The 16,301-nt window shown below is 34.6% G+C and overlaps 1 protein-coding gene across 1 annotated transcript in view; it reads left to right on the forward strand.

Moving 5' to 3' along the window:
* The window catches only part of LOC308258735 (sodium channel protein type 1 subunit alpha-like), a gene marked incomplete at both ends in the record, with an annotated part of 92,609 nt that overhangs the window by 57,984 nt on the left and 18,324 nt on the right, over positions 1-16,301 (forward strand). The window contains 4 exon segments of the mRNA XM_080689385.1: positions 2,813-2,933; positions 4,564-4,718; positions 6,626-6,799; positions 13,606-13,728. Coding sequence (XP_080545511.1) covers positions 2,813-2,933; positions 4,564-4,718; positions 6,626-6,799; positions 13,606-13,728 — 573 coding nt within the window.

The raw sequence follows: 16,301 nt of genomic DNA on the forward strand, positions 1-16,301 counted from the left end.
CAGGAAGAGATTGGACTATTCTGAGCCTAGGTTTTGGGTGACTAAGTTATTTATCCTCAGAGACACCGAATCTGCTCTGGGAAGCTGCTATCACATGAGATCTTTCTAGCTACCCACCTTGGTACTTATGGCACCCAAACACCACTGGGCAAGAGTTTATAACCTTCTGAGTCTGTAGTATAGTTGATGGAATTATTTCACTTTACAGAAGCCACTGCTGGTGGTTCTTTAGTGATCACTGGAGATTCTGAAGGGGTAAAGTGAACTGCTAATCTGAGAACCCACCTTCCCAAGTATCCCTGGGGACTGTCTGCTAGTTTATTTTTCTGATGAGTTCAACTGTAGCCCCTTCCCCCATCTTTGCAGGGATGGTTTACAAACTCACAGATTCTGTGGATTTGTTTGCTGCCAAGAAAGTCCCTGCAGCCACAGAAGCTGCCATTGGAACTGTTTGTAAACTCACAGTTTTGATGAGTGTTGCACGATGTGTCTGTAGTTTCTTGATTACCAGGGATTCACATGCAGCCACTGGAGTTCACTGGGTACTTCAGATGTCTCATCTAGGGATTCACAGTGGTCCTGATAAGGTAGGACATAGTCACTGTAGGAAGATCCTGTCATTTCTTGGTCCTGCTGAGTTCAGCTGCAGCCACAGGAGTTTGCTAGGTGGCTTGGCTTGGCAGCCTGGGGATGTATGTCTTGAGGTACTCCATTGTTGGGAGAAGAAGGCGATATCTTTAGGTGTTGATTCTTGGCAATTACTGGCTTCACAAGATTTAACTTCTTTGCTAGAGTTGATCTCTGAGAGCCACTCGGTACTGGCAGTCAGCAGCTCCTGTGCATGATTACCAAGATAGTACAGCCTCCCTTCTCTGTTCACCAGATGAGACACATGGAGCTGCTTTTTGTTCTCTGCTCTCTGTTCTCCATCCAATTCCACCAGTTTTGTTCCAGGTCTTGGAGCAGCCTAAAGGGGTTCTTTCCTCTATTTCACCAACTTTAATCTCTCTTGATGTGTTTTTAACCTACCATATGACAGTTTCTTTACATAGAGTACATGATGTATATAAATATTAACACATTTACAATAAATAATTCTGAATACCCAACAATGAATATAAGTAATAAATTTAAAACACCTGGTAGTATTTGCTCACAATACAGTTTTAAAGAAATATTTACAGTAAATATTAAAATGCAGAATAGCCTAATGATATTATTACTTTCTATGGTAGCCATTCTCCTTTCTTTTATCCTCTCTTACCTTCTCTTTTCCTCTTCTCTAAACTGTATTTCCTAGAGCTGTGTTGTTGATGACCATTTGTAACATCTTTACACAGCATTATAATTTTATACTTGCATTGTAAATTCTAGCAAAGGAGGTTAAAATAGAGAAATATTTTAATGTTTATTAGTGCATTATAACTGTAGATCATAGTGAGATTCAAAGTCATAGAAGCAAACATTCACACAAGCTCACCCCACTACTTATCCCCTCCTTGTACATAATAGTGAGTGATACCATCACACATGAGAATAGCATAATTTGAATTGTTTTTTTATTAGTTTTTCTTGTTCCCTTCCACATCTTCCTCCTGCTATCCCCTCTCACTTGTCTACTGGTCACTCTTTTCAATTGTCTAAAGATCCATTAGTTTCCTATTTTCTTGCTAGCTTCCACATAATGAAAGAGCCATTTGACCCTTGACTTTCTGAAACTTGCTAATCTCATTTTGCATAACATTCTCTAATTCCATCCATTTTCCCATAAATGATATCATTTTTCTGTTCTCTAAAGCTGAGTAAAATTCCACTGTGTATATAGACCACATTTTCTTTATTTGCTCATTTGTTGATGGACACGTAGGTGGATTCCATAATTTGGCTATTGTGAATTATGCTGCTATAAACATGAATATGTATGCATCCCTGAAGTATTTTAATTCTTTTGGGAAGATACTGAGGAGTGTTATAGCTGGGCCATGTGGCCATTCCATTTCTAGTCTTTTGATACTGTTCTCTATTGTGGTTATATTAATGTTCAATTTCATCAATGGTGTATTAGAGTTCCTATTTCCTCACATCCTCACCAGCTGTTAATATTGTTTGTATTCTTGATGATTGCGATTCTACTTAGAGTTATATGGAATCTCAGTGTAGTTTTGAATTGTACTTCTCTGATCGTTAATGGAATCTCAAAAAACAGGATAGTCTTATGTAGAAAAATTAAATTAGACCCCAGTCTCTCAACCTAAATAAAAGTCTGTCAAAATGGATCAAAGACCTAAAAAATAAATCAGAAGTGTTGCAATTACTAGAAGAGGGCATAGGACCAACTCTCCAATATACTGGCAGAGACTTTCCCAATAATACACCCAATATCCGAAAATAAAACTGAGATCAATATAAATAGGATGTCATCAAATTTAAGAGTTTTTATACAGCAAAAGAAACCAGGAAGTGTCTGAAGAAAGAGCCTACAAATAAAATCTTAGCCAGCTACTCCTCAGAGTACTAGTGTCTAGAGTATATAAAGATCTTAAAATCTTATCCTTAAGAAAAACTCCTAATAACCCAATCAAAATTAAGCTTTTGAACTGAAGAGACACTTTTCAATAAAAGATATACAAATTTCCACTATATATATGAAAAAACAATCTTTTCTCTTACTCAATCTCTCTTTGGTTTTATATTTACAATCTCTTTACCTCAATGGCAATACCAAAGGGATTATCAATCCCTTCTTGGTAGCCCATCAATTACAAGGATTAAATTACAGGGGTTTACTTTTTTATGCCTGTCTCATGTCTAGAAACTCAATGAAAGCAGCAGCTCATCAGAAGGGAGCACAGTGGACATTGGTGCCCCCGCAGAGGAGCAGGCTGTTGTGGAACCTGAGGAGACCCTGGAGCCTGAAGCCTGCTTCACTGAAGGTAAGAACAAGGGTCCTCATGTTCATTTTTCATTTGTAGACTGCCCGGTTTTTAGCTATTAGCCACTCAGAATGTATCAGTTAGAAGTTGGTCATTGGTCTATTTCAATTACCTCAAAAAGGATTTAAAATCTAGTGTTGTGCTTTAGTTATCTCTGTCCACTATGTGGAGGGTAACGTGGACGTGGAGAAAATATTTTCACTTAATCAAAACTACTGGCTAATTTTTAAAAAAGAAAATGCTAATTTTACAATAAGTTGGCATCTTAAATATGAGTCAAAATTCTCATATGCAAAATTCATCTTAAAAGAAGCTTTCGGAATATTAATTAAGTGAATTGTAAATTTGGAACAGCATGATTTCAAAGAAAACATCATTTTTCAAGCATGTTGGAAGAAACAGATAAATAATGACTGCCCTGGATATCTGGTAGTTAAACAGTGCCTAGTTGAGTTTGGTACCACATGGACAACAACTATCAGAAATATGCTTTTCCTATAGCCAGTATTTTTCGTGATAAGATTTTCTTAAGAATTTATTTCTGTTTTTTATCCCCCATGGTGCTTACAAAGGTACCTTGAGATTTCTATGGATTTATTTTTATACTTTTATTGGTGCATTGTAATTATACATAGTACTGAGGTATAAAATGATAGGGATATATATGGACACACCACCTGGAATATTTCCCTCCAGGCCCCATCCTCTCCCTTCCCCTTCCCCTTCCCCAAATACATCATTGATATTGGCATTGGTAATTTCATACACATAACATAATTAAGCTATTACTTTCTTTGTATCTATCCCCCTTTCTTCTCCCCTGAGCCAACTCCATCACTCCATTGGAGTCTGCTAGTGTATGTGAGGAAGACAATAATAAATCAAATCACATTTAGTTAGCTAAGTTTATTTTGACATAATGTTCTTCAGGTCCTTCCATTTTCTTGCAAATGACATAATGTTCTTCTTTGTAATCCATTCATCTGTTCACAAACACCTAGGTTGGTTCCATAACTTGTGATTTGTGCTGCTATTGTGATTTGTGCTGCAATGAACATGGATATGCATATATAACTGTACTTCTCTGGTTTCAACCTCTTTGGAAAGATATTCAGGAGTGGCATAGCTGGATCACTTTATGATCTCTTAAAAGGAAAGTTTTCAGCCGGGCATGTGGCTTAGTGGTAAAGTGCTTGCCTAGCATAAATGAGGCCCTGGGTTCAGTCCATGCACCATTAAATTTTTTGCTCTAAAAGGAAAATTTTCTGTTTTTATTATTAATTTCTTTTTTAAAGTTTCTAGATCAATTTCAACAGAATGCGACAGGATAATATAGAATATGGCAAATTGCCTTATATTTATTTGCCATTTAATTTTTTCTTGAACAATAACACTGTGAGACAGAAAAGGCAAGTATGATTAGCCAGGGGACCATTTAAAGAAGCGGAATGATTTTTGCAACTTATCACAGCTAATAAATGTGCTTTTACTACTCTAGGCTTAGAGAGTCATCCCATCAAGATAGAGATGGCAATTGTAATTTAAACATGAAATAGGCAACTGCCAATGGTTATTGTGGAAGCAGTGGATTTTTTTTTTATTTACTCCTGTTTAAACATTATACTTGCAGGCTGTGTGCAAAGATTCAAATGTTGCCAAGTCAGTGTGGAAGAAGGGAGAGGAAAGCAGTGGTGGAACCTGAGAAGGACATGTTTCAGAATAGTTGAACATAACTGGTTTGAGACCTTCATTGTCTTCATGATTCTTCTTAGCAGTGGTGCTCTGGTGAGTGAGTATTGATTAAGCCAAAGTGCTTCTGTATCTAATTTTTAGTAACTTCTCACACCAATAACTTAAAACTTTTTATTCCATTGTCTTAATATTCAGTGTGTGTGTGTGTGTGTGTGTGTGTGTGTGTGTGTGTGTGTGTGTTACTAGGGATTGAACCTGGAGATATTCTACTTTTAGCTACATTCCAGTCCTATTTTATTTTGAAACAAGTTCTCACTAAATTGTTGAGACTGGCCTCAGACCTGCAATCCTCCTGTCTCAGCCTCTCAAGTACTAGGGTTACAGGTATGTACCACCACAACTTGCTTTCAGTGCATTTTAATAACTCCATCTTTTACCTTCCAAATACAGACAACATATAATTATGCATTTATGAATTTACTTTTACTATGTTTGCATACCTTTATAATAATCTATAAAATTTTTGTTTATGATTAAGTAGCATAGGAAAATTAGCCTTTCTGCCTTATTCCCTATAACTAAAGTATATGAATACTCAGTTACTCTTTATTTAGTTAAAAATAAGCATAGGAAACAGAGTATAGTTTATAGAAGTACTGTGATCAAGTTCTGATAATTTTTTCTAATTCTTCTTCTTATCATTATTATCTCTTTATGGAAAATTAATATGACCCTAAAGACCATTTCTCTCTCCTTCCAACTGTGCTCACTATTTTTGTGCTATTCAGGAATCAATGTATGGTGGTAACAATAAATACTGGGCATCATTCATTTAAGTGCTTCATTTAAGGACTCCTTTCTCTTTAAAAGAAGGTATTCAAGCTGGGCGTGGTGGCCCATGCTTGTAATCCCAGCATTTGAGAGGCTAAGACTGAATTATTGCAGTTCAGGGGCAGCCTGAGCTACTTAGAGAGCCAAGACTCTGTTTCAAAAATAAGAAGACTAAAAAAATAGAACTGTGGCTGTAGCTCAGAGGTACAATGCCCCTGGGTTCCATCCCTGGTACTGCAAAAAGAGAAAAAAAGTGTTCATTTCATCAGAATCAATAGATTTATATAAATATTATTTCAAAAATATAAATACAATATATTGATAACATTTTAGATGAATGCTGACATAAAGGGAATACTCAAGCCATTAGAGGAAGAAATGATAGATTGAATAGATAGATAATAGACTGTGGTAAAAAGTTTGCATTTACTTTTAAGTTTTTTTAACATAAGTTTCTAACACAGGCCTATATTTTCCTTTTGATATCTCTGATGAAATAAATTTTTCTACATGCTACTTTAGACACAAAATAGTCTTTCATCATTGAATGGAATGTTTGCTTAAAAGTAAAATATCAAGAGAGGTTTATATTAGAAGAATATATATTAGGATCTGAAAAAAGTCTAATGTCATTTTACCATCACTGTCACAGTGTACCTCTTATAAGACATATGAACCATCAACAAAACGAAGAAATAAGAAACAAGTAGATAAAACCAACTTTTTAGTAAAATTGTGTGTTCTGATGATAAATAATAACTTCTAGCTTTATAAAAACATAAGCCTTCATTTTTTGTTCCTTTAATTTTTTGTACTTTGGCAAAAGAAAACAAAACACCAACAGGAAAAAAGAAAATAAATGAAATAAAATTAAACATATAACTTTAGGTTGGGGTAGCCACTTTGAATATAGCATCAAGGGTTATTTTCTTAGTAGTCACATTAATTCATTGGCTTGCACTTTTACTTCCTTCTAGACATAATAGCAATGGAGAGTATAAATTATTCCCTGACTAAATAATTGAAAAGCCTTCAAGATAACAAAATAGCAATGACTACTATTTCTCTTCCTTTCACAATGAAATGCTATATGTACATAGGACTGGGAAAATACAGTTTATGGCATGTAATAGTATTTGAAAGCTAAAATTATAATTTTCTCTTCATAGGCATTTGAAGATATCTATATTGATCAGCGAAAGACAATTAAGACTATGTTGGAATATGCTGATAAGGTTTTCACTTACATTTTCATTCTGGAAATGCTCCTAAAATGGGTGGCATATGGCTATCAAACGTATTTCACCAATGCTTGGTGTTGGCTGGACTTCTTAATTGTCGATGTAAGTATCTTCCATATCTTTGTCTTCTGTTCAGATAGTTTGTCTGACTTATAGTCTAATTCTAAGATAGTAAACCTCTGACCTCTGTGTTGTGCTGGCATTCACTGAGAGTAATGGCATAGTATTTGAAAGACATGGTCTAATGACTTAAAATAGAATTGGGGATGTGAAATAGGGAATGTAAAAAGCACTGTGCTGAGACTTCCAGGAAGATGGCGATGGAGAAAAGCGGGGCTTACGAGCCCCGCTAACAACCAATCTCTATTACCAAAAAATCAGCGCCTTTCATAGCCAGAAAACACCATCAACAGAGAAACAAAAAATGTAATTACAAGGGACAGAGAAAAAGAGCGCTGGAAAAATGAGAAATCAGAAAGAAACCAGACCACAGTGCTGCAGCCGGAGCCACAAAGCGAAGTGGCGGGCACCATTTTCCCTTGCAGCACCAGGCTCCAGAGAGGAGGGGTACTCATAACGGAGCTCAGAACCAGAGAGGAGGTACGTCGGCCCCACGCCCGAGGACGCAGCAGCAGCGCCTTACTGCCGGTGGCAGCGGCGAGTTCACCGGACGGCACCAGACCAACGCACTCAACAGCCCACCAGGCTCTAGAGAGGAGTGGCGGACAGCAAGCCGAGGTGAGCTGCTGCGGATCAGCCGGGAGGAATTCGGCAGATTTCTCGGCACAGGGAGCATCTAAAGCTCCCAGAGGCTGGGCTCAGCACACCCTGCAGGGACTCAGAGCAGAGCTCAAAAACAGAAAAGAAATACGCCAGCCTCATGGCCAAGGGCATGGCAGCGGCGCCATATTGCTACCAGCGGCAGTAGCAACGAATTCACCGAGTCCACGACAGCTCCATCTGTGCTCTCAACAACAGTGAGTCAAATTGTAGCCCCTGGAGGAGAAATCCCAGTACTGTACTCCCTGGAACTTGACCCAGTGGGGGAGTGGCGGTGGCAGAGATATCACACCATAGGAGAATGCCCAACCTGGCACCCCCCATGGTCTAAAGCAGCCTCGATTGACTCCCAGGGTCTGAGACTCTGTGATACAACCCAGTAAAGGAGTAGTGGGGACTGAGATACCACAGACTCGAGATCCAGAGCACCTTAAGTGAAGTCGTAGTGACCCAAAGGAAGAACCCAGAGAAGGCACAAACTTCTGAAATCATGGGAAAGAGGAATAACAATGGAGCAATGAATGCCCACAACCCCACAATATCAGAACCTGATAAAACAGAAAATCAGAGATTTCAGAAGGTCAAAACAGGAAAATAACTGTAGAAATAATAGAGGTGTTTCGAAAAGAATTCAGAGAGAGCCAAAAAAGAGATAAAGGATGCAATTAATGAAGTAAAGGCCTCAATTCAAAGTACAAACAACTGATTAGACCGCATGGAGAATAGAATCTTGCTCTTAGAAGATGATCATTCAAAAATGAACTCATAGTTTCTAATTTAGAAAAAAAAATCTGACAGCAGGAATCTAACATTGAAGAAATATGGGCCCATTTTAAGAGAGCTAACGTAAGAATAATTGGAACAGAAGAGGGAAAAGAAGGTGAAACCAAAGGGATCAACAATCTCTTCAAGGAAGTAATAGCAGAAAATTTTCCAAACATAGAGCAAGAGGTCAGTACACAGGTCCAGGAAACTTACAGAACTCCCTTTAGACAGGATCAGAGAAGAGGATCCCCACGCCACATAATTGTCAAAATGACCAATGTGGAAGCCAAGCAAAAAATCTTAAAGGCAACAAAAACAAAGGGCCAAGTGACATTCAGAGGCAAACCAATTAGAATCACTCCAGACTTCCCAACCAAGTCATGAGAGCCGGAAGGGCTTGGAGTAACATATTTCAAACTCTGAAAGAAAACAACTTCCAGCCAAAAATTTCCTACCCAGCAAAACTTTCTATCCAATTAGATGGGGAAATAAGAAGCTTCCATGACAAACAGAAACTGAAGGAATTTATGTCTTCAAAACCAGCACTAGAGAAAATACTCAAAGAGATTAACTACAAAGAAGAAATAGGTAACACACACCAGAACCAGAGAAACAAGATTTTCCATCCAACAGACAACTAAGATTGGTTATCTGTGGAGATTCATTATTTATGTTAGTCTTTTACCTATTTCAATGTTGTGAGATTTTATGACCCAGGTTTTCTTCTAAAAGTTTATAGTATTAAGATTTATATTTAGGTCTTTTACCTGTTTTGAGCTAATATTTGTATATGGTGTTAGGTAAGGGTCCAATTTTATTCTTTTTCATGTAATTATTATTTTTCAACAATATTTAGTTAAAAGATTAGTATTTCCTCCACCAAATGTTTGTGGGAACCTTTTCAAAAATAACTTGACCAAATATGGAAGAATTTATTTCTAGGCTTTTATTTAACTCCAATGATTTATATCTCTGCCTTTAGAACAGTACTACACTGTTTCAATTATTGTAGCTTTATATTGTTTGAAATCAGAAAATATACATCTACTAGCTTTTTTCTTCTTCGAGATTGTTTTGGGGATCTAGAGTTCATATTCTTTATCAAGATAGATTTTTTTTCTGTAAAATAAATAAATAAATGTATGATAGTTTCACCTTAAAAAAAAGAAAAAAAATATTCTCTGGTAAGAAAGAAAGCAAAAAGAAATATTGAAATGTTATATTTAAGTCATCAAAAGCTTGGTATCAGACAAATGAAACTGTTATGTGAGATTATCGTCATTAATATTGGATTAATTGCTATAAAACTAGATGTCAACCACTAAGCCAAGCATGGGAAGGAGGGATGGGGAGGGAATGGGGTGAGGATCAGGTAGGGGCTAACTGGGCCATGTGTGCATGTATGTCTACAAAAGTATTTTCTTTATACCATTATGATGTATGAATACAGTGCACCAATAAAAATAAAAAAATAAAAATAAATAAAAAAAATAAAAAGCACTGTGCTTGAATGCTTATGTTGTAAATCAGACAGACTTGAGTTCGTACTCCAACCCTACCATTTATTAGTGGCTCCTGACTCTGTGGAGTGGTATTGTTCGTACAATATTAATAAACACCAAGACTGGTGTGCACAAATATCATTTAAAAAAAAAATATATATATATATATATATATATATATATATATATATATATATATATATATATATTGGTTGCCGGGCGTGGTGGTGCATGCCTGTAATCCCTGCGCTTGGGAGGCAGAGACAGGAGGATCACGCTGGTTCGGAGCTAGCCTCGCAGGCTTAAGAGACCCTGTTTCCAAATAAAAAAATATTAGAAAATAGGTCTGGGAGTGTAGCTCAGATATAGAAGAGCTTCCAGGAAACCCAGTACCACCAAAAAATAAAAATAAAAAAATAATTTTTTGATGTATGAAATTTTTAAAGAATTGATATAAAGGATAGATTGCAGAGAGTATATATAACTACATTGTAGGAAGCAAGGCATGCAGAGCAAAGGGAAAGACTTGTCTGTATTGTGCCTTCCCTATGCTAGAGTAGTGGCAAGCTGGTGCTATAACAAGCAGCTCCTTGTAGAATTTGTAGACATAATAATACTTCATTTACCTTAACTCAAGTGGCTGACTTCACTATGCTTCAAAGTTAAACACATGTTTCATGTAATCAATTTAGCATAATTTCTGCCATAGAAAACTATGTCTAAAATATCATGATTTTATCGGCAAGCGTTTTATCCCTAAAAGATAGTTCAGCAAAACTGTGAAGATTTCTTGTGAAATATGTTTCTGAATCTGGTTCATGCTTTCATTACATCCGCTTAATTCTAAACAAAGGTCAAACCAAAGCTATTTGAGAATTTTAATAATGTTACTATGAAATGAGTGAATTGAGAGAAAACTCAAAAAAAAATTTATTCATCATATCTTAAAAGTTTCTAATATTGAGGTTTCAACTGTTAGCTGCTACATCTATTTTTATTCCTCATAATTTTATACAAAATTTTAAATTTGAAGATGAGATAACCTTTTGAACTTTAATTTTCTTTTTATTTTGCTATTGTGCTTATTATATTTCTGAGGTTTTCGGCAGAACTGTGATTTTCTTTATTATTATAAGTTGGTTTTAATGGGCATTTCTGAAAAATTTTAAAAACCAATCTTATACAGAATACTTTTATTTTCAATATTTTGTTTTAATTGTTTCATGATTATCAGCGTACAACTCTGAAAAAAGATAAATAAAACACATCTTAGATAATGTAAACATCTGTTAAATGTAAGGTAATCTACTGCCCTATAAAAGAAATTTGCAAAAATACTTCTTAGTATATGTAGAACCATCCAATACCATTTACTTTTCAAACTTAAAAAACATAATTCAACTTGGATATGGAATTTTAGCAATTTTCATGTAGAGAATTAGATACTAAAGGGTATTCCATTAACCTTTCATATTTCATAAAAATAAAATAAATTGATTTATTGATTTTGTATTCCCTGATGAGCCATTTGAGACCAGTTATTATGACAGAAGCTATAAGTAAGTGTAACAAATACTGAGGAATTAGAACGACTTCTTTTTGGTAACACTGGGGATTGAATCCAGGGGCATTCTACTTTTCTACTTCTGAGCTACACTCCAGCTCTGTTTTATTTTTTTATTTTGAAACAGATTCTTTCTCATTAAGTTGTAGAGGACCTCACTAGGTTTTCTGAGACGGGCCTCAAACCTGCCATCCTCCTGTCTCAACCTCCCAAGTACTGTGATTATGGAGCATATACCACTACACCCAGCTGGAATATTTTTTAAGTTAAATTCACCTTCAATTCTAATTTATCACATTAATTTCTGAACATAGAAATTATAAATAGTTGGATATATTAGCTCACAGTAGAAATTTTTCTTTCTCCAGTACAATAGTGAAAAATTCATTTAGCACATTAATTTCTGAGAATACAATTATAAATAGTTGAATATGCTAATTCAGTGTAGATTTATTTTTTCTACTTTAAAAATGTATTATCAATAAAGAAATTTAAATTTTATTTATTTGGTTTTTGTGGTACTATGGATTGAACCCAGAGGTATTCTCCCTTTAAGCTATACCCTCAGCCCAGTTTTGTGTGTGTGTGTGTGTGTATGTGTGTGTGTGTGTATGTGTGTGTGTGTGTGTGTGTGTGTGCTTTTATTGGTGAATTTAGGGTTTTGCGATTGGCTAATTATAAAACACAAAAACTACTATTGTACTGGAAAAAGCAAGATCCCGTTCACCAGTTCACCAGCAGCCTCAGCTACTTAGCAAGGGCCTTCCCAACTCAGTGAGACTTTGTTTCTAAAAAATAAAAAAAGACTAAAAAGGAGGAGCGGGGGTGTAGCTCCAAGGTATAATGCCCCTGGGTTCCATCCCCAGTTCCGCAAAACCACAATATATATATATGTATGTGTGTGTGTGTGTGTGTGTGTGTGTGTGTGTGTGTGTGTATACACATACATATAATATTTTAAATGATTTACATATATTTCTACACTTATTTACATTATGATGTGAGACTATAATGCACCAGTGTAGCTATTTCTTGCTTTTTCCAGTACAAATAGTAGACTTTGTGTTTTATAACTAGCCAATTGTAAAGCCCTAAACTCAGCAGCAATAGTAAAATAAAAGAATAACCAATGACATTTTCTGCCAACTATATTTCTTCCTTTATTTTATTATTATTATTTCTATTTTGTGGGAGTTGGAGGAAGTTTTAACTCAAGGCCTACCACATGTTAAGAATGTATTCTATAACAGAACTACTCCCAGCCTCTATTTAATTAATTTTTTGTTTTTTCCAACTAATTGCTCAACTTATTTATATTAGTTGGAAAATTAATAAATTATATACAATTTAGTTTTTAACTCATTTTTAAACATTTAACTATTAGTGCATACAGATTGCACAAATTTGTGGATTTCATTGAGACATTTCTAAATACACACATAAAATGCTTTGTTCATGCCCACCCTCTTCACTACCCCTGCCCCTCACACATACTAAACATGAGATCTACAATTGTATTACATCTCCCAGCCTTTATTATTATTTATTATTATTATGAAACAAAGTCTTGCTAAGTTACGGAGGCTGACCTTGAACCTGTGATACTCCTATCTCAACTCCTCAAGTACTGGAACTATAGACATATGCCAGTATGCACAGATATTTCATTCATTCTTAATTTTGTTTTTTCAGCTAATTGCTCAACTCATTTATATTAGGTGAGCAATTAATAAATTGCATGGAACTTAAGGTTTTTATGTTAAAGTAGTTTTTAAAAAAATTATTGGAATATATTGATTGCAAAAACTAGTGGGTTTTACTGGAACGTTAACAGACATACATATAACATGCTTTGATTAAAACTATCCCCTCCATACTCTTTCTTGCTCTTCCCACCTACCCTAGATTTCTTACTGTTCCCCAAAATTTCCCTTTTTATTTAATTTCATGTTGCTTTTTTGTTTTTTTTTAGTTTCCACCACATATGAGGGGAACAAAAAGATACTTTTTTTGTCCTGAGTTTGGCTTATTTCACATAACATGATGATCTCCAAGTCCATCAATTTTGTTATGAATGACATAATTTCAATTGTTCAACTAGATTGTAATTAATGTTTTTAAAACAACTTCCCTTAAATCAAACTGAAAATACTTTCTTAGAAGGCAAGCTTTATTGAAGATGTCAACCATTCATCCTCTGACTATAAGTAGAAGTTGTATTTGCTATATTGAATGGTAACTATAAATTGAATGATGACAGTTCCATTCAGGTATTATTATTGCTTGTGTCTCTGCAGGTCTCTTTGGTCAGTTTAACTGCAAATGCTTTGGGTTACTCAGAACTTGGTGCCATCAAATCCCTCAGGACACTAAGAGCTCTGAGACCTCTACGAGCCTTGTCACGATTTGAAGGGATGAGGGTAAGGAAAATGGAGGACCTGAAGTATTGTATAGATTCCAAACTAAACTCAATTACATTTAGAAAAGGGAAAATATATGCATGCAAAAGGAATGGCAAATCCTTGCAAACTTGCTACTTTATCTTTTTATCTGTTGCATATTTACTTCTAGGTGATATGCAAGAGAACTTAGGCCTTTCTTAAAATGATATACTATCATTTATCTTCTGTGCTTATTAAAATGACTTTATTTCTTAGCTTAACTTGGGAGTTTCCTTGCAATTCTGTGTAAAAAATCAGATGCACTATAATAGTACTAAGTGTAACTATCTTATAGCTATCATAAGTGAATTCTATGTAGTTCTCCTTTGTGAGAATCCAACTATCCTTAAAAATTGTTATTGAAAATAATATTAGCCAGGCGTGGTGGTGCATGCCTGTAATCCCAGTCCTTGTTAGGCTTAGACAGGAAGATCACAGGTTTGAGTTCAGCCTCAGCAATTTAGTGAGACTCTCAGCAGCTTAGTGAGACCCAGTTTTAAAATAAAAAATAAAAAAGGGCAGGAGGCATAGCTCAGAGGTAGAATGCTCTTGAGTTCAACACCTACTACCACAATAAATAAATAACAAATAAATAAATAGTGCTAGAAGTACAATTCAAAGGTAGAGTATCCCTAGGTTCAATTCTCAGCACAATAGTGATAATAATGATAATAATGATAATAATAATAACAATCACATATGGGCATAAATATGAATATTTTTAAAATTATCAGTTGTCAAAATTTTGTTCTTATAATACCAAAGTTTGCATTATTTGAGTATATTTAGGAGTAAATATTAAATATTAACTCAAATTTAAGCTTTTAAGATAGTTATGTTTAATATAGTCTCAATTTATAACTGTATTACTTCTTAATATACATAGTAATACTAACTTAAATATATCTCAATTTATACATTTTATGATAGTAAAGTAAAACATTTATAACAGAACCAATTATATAAGTTTTGACTCACTATCATAAGTGATTCATAAATTAACCTTAACTTAAATATCGTTTGTCAGAGTCAAACAAAATTTTATATTGCCCCTTTTAAGGAAAAATTAACTGTTCCTCATAATACAAAACAAATTAGAGATGTTTCTATTATTGACTTATTTTCTATGACTTTAAAAGCATGAAATAGCTGGGCGTGGTGGTGCACACTTGTAATCCCCGCGCTTGGGAGGCTGAGACAGGAGGATCGCACAGGTTCGAAGCCAGCCTCAGCTACTTAGTGAGTCTTTCAGCTACTTAGTGAGGCTTTCAGCAACTTAGTGAGACCCTGTTTCCAAATAAAATATAAAAAAGGTCTGGGAGTATAGCCCAGAGGTAGAAAGCCTCTGGGTTCCACCCCCAGTACCACCAAAAAAAAAAGCATGAAATATTGATTTATGTAATAGGCATAAGTTAATTTTTGAAAGATCTATTTTTGAAAGATCAAAATTTCTTTATCTAAACAAAGCAGCTGATATATGTATTAAAAGGTTCAGTTACACTTATAAGAACTAAGTTGTAAGGTAGAATTCTATTTGCATTTTCTAGGTCACTTATAGCCAGTATGTTCTCTTCTAAACTAAAATTTATTATATATACATGTCACTTTTTAAGAGCATAAAATTTGTCTTTAATTTTCCTAACATAAGTGAAAACTTTTTCTTCATGGGAAACAATTCAACACAATATAATACACATAGTCTTTTTTTTTATTTCTCACAGAGTTCCTCACATTGTCATTAAAATGTTATCAGAAATTCTATCCAGGGCATGTAAAAATTAAGTTTGCTTTCCAATTTAAATCTATCTTTTGTTTCAGGGTAGCAGTTTCACTTCTCAAGAAAAATATCATCTGCATCCATTCTATTTGAATACATGTTGCCTGAATTAAAATAATACATTTTAAAAGGTTTCTAAAATTGGAAAAATAATAAAAATGCAAAGCCATTATATTTCAAATTCGATCTCTTAAGAGCTTTTAAAAGCTAAATAGTCATTTATCCCCATATATAACACTTGATTTCAATAACAAAGTTGATCTTCTGGATCTATTTTTACTTTTTATGGGAATATCATTATATAATTATCACAAAAGCTTTATAGATTACAAGAAAAGGTTAGTTTTTGAATTTGGGAGGAGTTTTTAAAGATATTAATTCTTTGTAGATGCTGACAGGTGATAAAATTAATCATTTAAATCTTGATACTTGTGAATATGGCTCTTGGCCTCATTACAGCATCATGTACACCACCCTGAAATGACTAAGCACTTCCATACCTGTCTGGCATTGTAGTATCAAAGTAATTATATTGTTGATTTTTTTTTTATTTTTAGTATTTGAAATTTTTTACTTTATAAATATATAATCAATGGATGGTGGTGAGGTTCAAGGGAATAATAATGGTGGTTATAATTAGGGAGTAAACTTTGAATATATTTGAAACTCTCATTTAGTTTTTTTTCTTAGCAACATAAAATCACAATAGCTGTGTCAAAATGGAAATCAGGCATTCGTTTTCTTTTTGTTTCTCTCTTTGTCATGTTTTCAAAGC

The sequence above is a fragment of the Muscardinus avellanarius genome (genome assembly GCF_963383645.1).
Source record: "Muscardinus avellanarius genome assembly, chromosome: 2".
Classification (NCBI taxonomy): domain Eukaryota; kingdom Metazoa; phylum Chordata; class Mammalia; order Rodentia; family Gliridae; genus Muscardinus; species Muscardinus avellanarius.